This window comes from Hipposideros armiger, unplaced genomic scaffold, assembly GCF_001890085.2.
Source record: "Hipposideros armiger isolate ML-2016 unplaced genomic scaffold, ASM189008v1 scaffold_458, whole genome shotgun sequence".
Taxonomy (NCBI): Eukaryota; Metazoa; Chordata; class Mammalia; order Chiroptera; family Hipposideridae; genus Hipposideros; species Hipposideros armiger.
The window spans coordinates 1,707,445-1,715,573 of record NW_017731808.1 but is presented as its reverse complement, the minus strand read 5'-3'; the positions used below and the strand labels follow the sequence as shown (position 1 = coordinate 1,715,573).

At 55.8% G+C, this 8,129-nt stretch overlaps 2 protein-coding genes across 2 annotated transcripts in view; one reads left to right on the top strand and one right to left on the bottom strand.

Moving 5' to 3' along the window:
• Positions 1–1,070: 1,070 nt before the first annotated feature.
• On the top strand, positions 1,071–2,047 carry CSTB (cystatin B; the record flags this gene model as incomplete). Its single annotated transcript, XM_019666009.1, has 2 exons — positions 1,071–1,243; positions 1,667–2,047. Coding segments are annotated over 2 exons (302 nt in total), but the record flags the coding sequence as incomplete, so codon positions are not given.
• Positions 2,048–2,353: 306 nt separating this feature from the next.
• PDXK (pyridoxal kinase) overlaps positions 2,354–8,129 on the bottom strand; it is a 43,618-nt gene continuing 37,842 nt past the window's right edge. Inside the window, exons 3-9 of the mRNA XM_019666008.1 lie at positions 8,023–8,127; positions 7,312–7,395; positions 6,780–6,826; positions 5,944–6,029; positions 4,850–4,895; positions 3,961–4,038; positions 2,354–2,506 (exon numbers count right to left, since the gene is read on the bottom strand). Coding sequence (XP_019521553.1) covers positions 2,354–2,506; positions 3,961–4,038; positions 4,850–4,895; positions 5,944–6,029; positions 6,780–6,826; positions 7,312–7,395; positions 8,023–8,127 — 599 coding nt within the window. The remainder of the gene's footprint in view (positions 2,507–3,960; positions 4,039–4,849; positions 4,896–5,943; positions 6,030–6,779; positions 6,827–7,311; positions 7,396–8,022; positions 8,128–8,129) is intronic.

Below are 8,129 nucleotides of genomic sequence, written 5' to 3'. Positions count from 1 at the left end.
CTGTCCTTGGCTGCTCAGACTCCAGCCTCCTCTCCATTCTTATGCCAGGAAGGGGCCCTTCCCAAAGGTGCCAGAGGCCACACAGCCTTTGTTCAGTGGCTGATGACTCACTTGTGAGTAATAACACTGATCCCTCTCTGCTTCCAACACCCAGCCTGCTTCCCTCAGCTGCTTTAACTAAAGCCTCTAACCCTCTAGGACTGGTCTAGTCACTCCACAGAGTCAGTGTCGCCAGGGCCTACCAGTTAATCTGGACAGCAGCCCGAGGCCTTGGAATGAGATTAGATTTTAAACAAAGAAAAAAAAAAAAAGACAAAGGTGCGTGCCCCTTCCTCCACGAAGATGCTCAGTTCCTCAGGCCCAAACCCTGTCTGACGGTCAGGACCAGTCTCTGTGCAAAGGCAGGACATCCTCAGGACATCACCTAAAAATGCAACCTCAGGAAGAGTCCATGGAATTGTAACGGCTACGGACGACAAGAGGGGTAGTAGATTGGGGGAGGGGTTATCACTGTGAGGGGTGGGTGTAAACGCCTAACTGTGACATTGTTTTGTACACCTGAAACTGATAAAAAATTTTAAAAAATGCAAGAAAGGGCTTCTGACCTGTGAAGCACTGGATCTGGTGCCTGATACGGTGCAGGAAAACTTAGGTGTTCCCAAGGGTCTCAGGGCCCAGGAAGGGACAGGTAAGAAAATGAAGGCACGTCCACAAGACAGAAGATTAAATCTAAACTTAAATTTAGTTTAACATTTTTAAATGCTTTAGTTAATTTAAAAACGACACACAGTCTTTCAAATGAACTGTTTGCTTGTTAAGTGAAGAGAAGAGCAGGGGATAACCTTGCCTATAGTGTCATAAAGACAAAAATAGAAAAATTTCCCACACCTAGGAAAGAAAAGGCAAGTAGTATACTGAAATCTTAGCTTTGGTAGAATTAAGGACTTGCTTGATGTCCTTTCTCATGAGAGCAAACAATTTAACAGGCTTCCTCGGTCACAAAGAACAGTCATGGAACAGAAAATCTCTGAATGGTGGACGTCAGAATTGCTTGTAACGTTCACTGTGAGATAGAAGCTCAAACGTCAGTTACTGCGCAGGAAGGAAGCCACTGAGTGTCTCGCTCTGTCCCCGCCCCCAGGTGAAGTCCCAGCTGGAGGACAAGGCAAACAAGAAGTACCCCCTGTTCAAGGCTGTGGAGTTCAAGAGCCAGGTGGTCGCGGGGACCAACTACTTCATCAAGGTGGGGTGTTTGCCGTGCGGGAGGGTCTGCCCTGAAATGGGTGCTCGTGCAGACGTGGGTGGCGGGGGCTTGTAGGTGCCAAGATGGGTGCTCCAAGGGGGTCCTGTGGCAGCCCCCAGCTTCAGGGGGCTTGTGGCCCTCCAAAGTGAGTGTGCACATGCGCCGTCCTCCGTGGAGGACAGGATGAAGCCTTTGGGGCAACTGAGGGCTCTGATGGAGCAAATGTGGGGTACCAAGGGTGCTGGCGTGGGTAATGGTCATCTGCTACACTCGAAGGAGGGACACGGAAATGTCATCAGCATGGTTGCTGATGTTCTGGAGGGACGTGGCTTCCACGCACCCTGGACCCCTCACACTGCCAGGCGGGCAGGGGGACTTGGGTCCCAGGCCGCGCCTGCCCCTCACTTGACACTCTCTTTGCAGGTTCAAGTTGATAATGACGACTTTGTACACCTTCGAGTGTTTAAAAGTCTACCGCATGAAAACAAACCCTTGACCTTGCATGACTATCAGGCCGACAAGACCAAGAATGACGCGCTGACGTATTTCTAGTTCCTGATTTTGAGCCCAGCCCATCGTCCCCGTGGTTCTCTATCCGCTGTACTCACATCTGGGACCATACACGAACGTCATCGTTACGCTGTGCCACTTGGAGTACAGGGGACGTCACGCACTTGCCTTGTGTCTCTGTTCCTGGCTTTTGTGGTGTGGATTTTCCTCCCAATCAATGGTTTAACTAAATTGCTTTTAAAGAGGGCTTATAGTATCTCTAAATACATATATTTTTAGGTCTTTGCAAATTTCCTCCTTTGTTGTGGATTTTTTTTTCTTCATCTGAAACCATAATCACAATATCAAGTATCCAGATGTGTTTATAAACTTTCACGGCCACGCCCAGGCCAGAGCCAGCCGGAGACCCCTTCCCCCTGAGGAGCAGAGCCCAGCGAGGTTGCCCAAGGTCACAGGACGTGGGTGGCAGACCCAGGATTCCAGGAGTCTGTCCAACTACAGGTCGGCACACTGTTGCCTTGACTCTGCGTCTTGTATCCAGGGCCTGGTCCCCCCCCCACCACCCGGTGAATGGATCTGAGTAAACCCGATCCTAGAACGTTAGCTGCACTCAGGCACATACTTGATGCTCTCAGAGAGGCACACAGAGGCAGTGACATTGCCGGTGACAAAGGTGTTAGTGCAGACCAGCGTGCGTCTACCCTGAGTGCCATTGGCCCGGAGGGCTGTCAGCTCCCCACGGAGCTGCATGTGCTTAAAACCAGGCAAGGGCACGTCTGGTTTAATAATTCTTTTGGTTTCAACAGAGGGTGCTGCCCACGCATGAAGCCAGTCCAGTGGTTGATTGGTTGGTTGGAAATATAATAGAATTTATTAAAAAGAGTCCCCGACGTCGTAAGAGTGATGCCTGGTGCGAGTTCTGTGTGGCTCAGGATCAAGGCAGAAAATGTGTTTCTGAGGGTTTACATGGGTCTGACGATTCTGAGCTCCCTTGGCCTCTGCAGTGTGTGCCAGGGTTGCGCTACCCAGGTCGTGAGGTAACGAAGAGCTAGGAAGGGTGCCTGGTGGGCACACAGAGGCTTGAAAGTGGCAGGAAGAGAACTGCGTGAATGAGCTGTGTACAGCCTACTCTGCACGCGCTGAAGAATAAAACACCTTCATGCCGTGCTCTTGGTCTTGGCAAACAGTCAAGCAATTTTGCACTGAAGTGATGACCTAATGGGGTTTCCCCTGGAAACTTCCAGTGACAGGTGGGGGGGGGATGGCATTTTGGGTGCTAAGCAGGACCACCAGCCAGTGCCCTGCAGACCAGGGGAGCCCCCACAGAGGCAGCTATCACCACCAGTGGAGACAGTGACGGCTTGATGGGCGTGGCCTGTCTTCCTGGGGTGATGAGGGGTGGCGGTTGCACAACATTGTGACAGCACTAAATGCCACTGAGCTGTGCACGTGGAGATAGTTATATGTGTGTCATGTGAACCTGACCTCAAGAAAAACTCAGCACAGCACAGTAAACCAGAGCCAGCTTGGGGGGCCCCTTGGCAGAAGGTTTGAGGGACAAACGCTGGGCCGGAGCTTTTCCATCCGCCCCCTGGCCCAGCCTTCCCTCTGCCCGCCCTGGGTACAGCCATGCGCTCTGTGCCCCCGCTGCTCGCTGCAGGGGCCCCCTTGGGGGTCCTGTCGGTGCCGTCCCTTCAGCAGCACTTTTCTGGGTTCCGGTAACTGGCCCGCCAGGTAGCCCTCACACCAGGCTGGTATTGGCCCCTCTTCCCTCCGTGTCCCCACGTGGAGCTGACCACCCCGTCCCTTTCCACACGCTTGTCAACGGCCCCTTACTAAGTACTCCTCAAGTCACCTGTTAGAATGCCATCTGTTTCCTCAGCACTGAGAAGACAGTGGCAAAGGGACCGGCCCCACCCGAGTCACAGGCCCTAGTTCTCAAGCTCTCCGACCGGCTGGTCCCAGACCAGCTGGGCCGAGCAAGTGGGCACCTTTCTGAGCCCGGCCTGTCCTCTCTCAGCCCCCTCCTTCCGGTGCATCTGTCCTCCCTCCACCCAGAAGCCTCCACAGTGGTGGTTCTCAACCTTCCTAATGCCGCGACCCCTTAATACAGTTCCTCATGTTGTGGTGACCCCCAACTATAAAATGATTTTCGTTGCTACTCTATAACTGTAATTTTGCTACTGTTATGAATCGTAATGTAAATATCTTTTTGTTTTNGAGGGCAGGTCGGAGCTGGTGATGACCACGGTGTCAGGGCCCATCGAGTGCAGCACGTCCATCACCTGCCAGGACACAGGGAGCCTGTCAGCCACGCCTCGGCCACCCCTGCCCCCTCGCACCTGAAATGTGCTCTCACAGGGTTTGGCTTGATGGCTTTGGCTTGATGGGCTCGGAGACGAGAGAGGCAGAGAATTTGGGAACCCGCCCTGAGTGGCCCGTGCCCGTCTAATGCCTGTGCGGTGACAGCTTTGCCAGGTTACAGCCATCGTGCCATTCCTTGGGCTTGAAGTCTGAGGGTGTGCGCCTGCTGGCTCCCTCCTGCACCCTACTGGTGTCTGCCTACACAAAGGTGCCAGCCAGGCTGGGCCCGCTGTCCTTCCCCACCTGGGGTCCGCACACAGCAACACCCAAACAACATGGCTCCCACCTCTCGTCCACTCTGAGAAGCCGCTCATTTATTCATTCAACTAACACCTACTGCCATGTCCTCGGCAACACAGCAGGGGCTTGGAGGCCCCAGGGTGCTGAGCCAGTTTGGCGCAAGGCCCTCAGAGCTGGAGGAGGGCCCCGCACCCCGTTCCCTACCATGGAATTTTGCTGTGGCCACTCCAGTTAGCTCAGACAAAGACTGCTGTCTGGGCAGGGCAGACAGTGGATTAACCCAGACCTGACAGGCCTGAAGCTGCAGGGGACCAACCAAGTGGCAGAATGAAACTTACAACCCGTCCCCCGACCCTGCAGGCTGGCTGACTGGGAGCTGGCATGCTGGCCACTTGGGGTGCATGTCTCCCATTCCCCCGGACGTGCAGCTGTCCCCTCCCCACCATGGGCGGTGCTGCCTGTCCCACGCCAGGCCCTGGAAGGTCCTCTTACCGCTAGTGCTTCTTCCTGGCTGTGGATCTTTCTGCCACTCAGTAACCTGGAAGACAGGTAGGCACAGGTTGAGACGTCGCTTCCTAGGTCCTGCCTGGAACATTCCCAAAGCTGCAGCAGCACTGGTACCCCGCACCCCAATTCCCACAAGGTATGATCTCAGAGTCTGCTGGCTGTCACGGGCCATCATGGAGCAGGTGGCCACTGTGACATGTCTGGGACCAGCCAAGAGTAACCTTTAGTTTTAAATGGGGAGTCTCACACATCACGGGTGTGCTGAGGTCCCCGACTGTGGCTAACGTGTACACATAACAACACTGAGGGCGGCAGCACGCGGCCAGCCAGGGCGGACCACGTCCACGGGAGTGAGCTGCAGATGGCCCGCGTGCCACATTCACGAGCCCACCAAAGATTAAGGTCCTCGAGGTGAGTCGTCATCCCCAGGATGGACAGGCCCGGGTCGGGGAACCCCGAGCCCCAAGAGTCCAGGTGCCCCCACCCAGACTTTAAAAAGCAGCCTTGAAAACAGAGGGGACCCAGCTGATGGTCCAGCAGAGCCAAACAGTGACAGAGACGAACCCACCTGAGCGTTCAGCTGCACACCCACCCCACAGCATCAGGAAACGCCCCTCACACCCTTGGCACCTGGTTCTCCAAGCCATCAGGTGGCGCCATGCAGTCTAAGAAAGGCCCTTGGAAGCCCGGTACCGGGCAGCGGGGCCGTGGCGTGTGTCAGCCACGTGCCACAGCACCTCTTCCCCCTTTCTGGCCCCAAGGCTGCTGCCATTCAGGAAAACAGTCAGGGGTCAGCACGATCACCAGCAGGGGCTTGGGGTGAAACAGCGACCCACCGCTGCTCCTGGCAGCTAAGCCAGGTGGGCCCAGGGCGCCTTGTCAACCGGGCTCGCAGGGGTGCAGGCAGCCACCTGACTCAGGGAGGGTGCCAGGTGTCTCCTTCCCCGAGGCAGGACATTCAGGGAGCTGAATATAATCCCTGAGGATGTGGGGACGCTCCCTGCACAGTCTCTGTGGCTCTCCCCGGGGTGGGGGGGTGGGGGGTGGTCTGCAAGCTTTAGCCGGTTCAAATTACTTACTCAGCCTCAAACTGGTTGGGAGTTATAATGTCTGCAACCGGCACAACCTTCTCTTTGTAAACAGGAAGGAGGTCCTCTGGGACGTACTGAAGAAAAGGAGACAGGGACATGGGTGACGTACCCAGAGAAGAAACTGGGAGCATTCCAAGTTGGGGGGCCCCTCTGTGAGACTGGCACCCGACACTGCGGGCAGTGCGTGGTGACCCCACGGCTCCAAGGGCACCTGGGGGAGTGCCAGGTGGGCCCCTACCCCTCTCACACCCTCGGTTTCCACGGAGGCCCCGGGCTGATGTCAGCAGTGGCGCTCTGCCTCCGCTGTGTCCCACGCAGGGTCCCTAAGCTGCTGTGGAAGGCTGTGGGCTGGGAGCGACTGTAACATTTTTTTTTTTTAAAGATTTTATTGGGGAACTGGGGAAGGGGAACAGACAAACTGCTGTCCTTTTGTTCTTCAGTCTAGTTGTGGAGGGCAGGGCTTCACTGATTGTAACATTTTGTAAGGGTTGCGGGGTGTAACATTTTGTAATGGCTGCGGGAAGAAGTCAAAAGAAGAATGACACTTTGTGACACATGGAAAGGAGAGGAAATTCAAAATGTGTCCATACATGAACTTTTATCAGAAAACAGCCATGTCCATTCTCTTGCAAATTTTCGGACTGCTTTTGGCTACAACGGGGACATGTGGCCCTAAGATATCGACTCTCTGGCCCTTCATGGAGAGCCTCGCCTGCCTGCCATGTTTCTCCCTGAAGGAGGCCCTGCCTCCCCCGGGGTCAGCGTCCGCCCAGGCAGAGCACTGACAGGATTAGCGGCACTTAAACACGCACGGAACGACTCACCATAGAGCCTTCACCGTTCCACTTGTCACCCATCACTGGGTCGCAAACTGTGGAGGGACAAAGCGAATCTTATTAGCAAAAGCTGCAGCTGATGAGAAAAGAGCACTTAACACTACTTTTGACACTAAACTTCACTGCCCACAAAACCTTGGGAAAAGCACGGCCTCCCATTCTTTTTTGTCTGTTATCTGGCGTTTGGCATTTCGTCGTCCAGGCCGCCCCGGGGCGTCCACCCGCCAGAGTCAGGGCCATCACACACACCCCAAGCGCAGTGCCCGGCAGTCCCGCCTTCACACGCTGATGCAGGTCACAGTGATAAACCTGTTTCTCTCACACGCCCCACACAGATGCCAGGTTCGCGGTGAAGGCGTTTCTAGCCCACGCCCGAGGTCTGACGACTCCCTTTCCCGGAGGCCCCGCACAGCCAGCGCTCACGGGCTGGGGGAGCAGGAGGGGTGCCCAGAGGAAGGAGGCTAAGCACCCCCCGGGCCAGGGGTCGACCCCACTCCCGTCGGTGACGCCCAGCGCCTACCGTACACCAGCCGCGAGTTCTGCTGCTTCAGCTCCCGCACGATATCCACCACCATGGCCAGGAAGGACTTGTCCCTCGTGTAACCTGTGGGCGGGAGACCAGGCCACCCTCATAAAACAGAAGGCTCGACCAGCCTTGGCAAAAGGAGAAAGAAGCGCCATTGAAACCATCCCACCCCACACCGTTCTCAGGTCCGGCAGCCAGGGTGAGAAGGACGTGGCCCCAGTAACTGGTCGGGGGCGGGGGGCGCATCCCGACAGAAACGTTAAGTCTTAGATGAAAGGAAGAGACCATGGGTGACAGGTGCACGTGAGATGCTTTCCTTCCGTCCTCCCCGTTTCAGTAACAAGCACATTCACTTTTAACCATGAATATGAACACAAACAAGTACTCCCTCCCCGCCTCCCCCCCCAGTGTGGGTGTCTGAGACCAACATACCAGGTGGCAGTGTGCTGCTCACCTGGGCATTTTCACCCCCGACCCCTTGGGCACTGGAACCCCAGTGTGGCCCCAGAAGTGTGACTTGGTGTGGCCAGGGCAGTCGTCATCCAGGCAGGCACAGCGTGGCCAGGACCCCCAAGATCATGCTACCAGAACATGGCGGTCGCTAGGGTGTCACAGAGCTCTTGGCGGTATGTGTCAGCCCTCCTTGAAGGGGGCAGGGGCCAGGGGCGAGGCCCACGGGCACTGCACCCTCCCGCGGAGCCTCACCTGTGAGCACGTAGTCATACTTGTTCACGCCGTTCAGCTTCAGGCCTTCGTACAGCTCCTGGAGCTCACCTGAGTTCAGCACTTGGCCCTTCCAGTGTGTGTAGCCT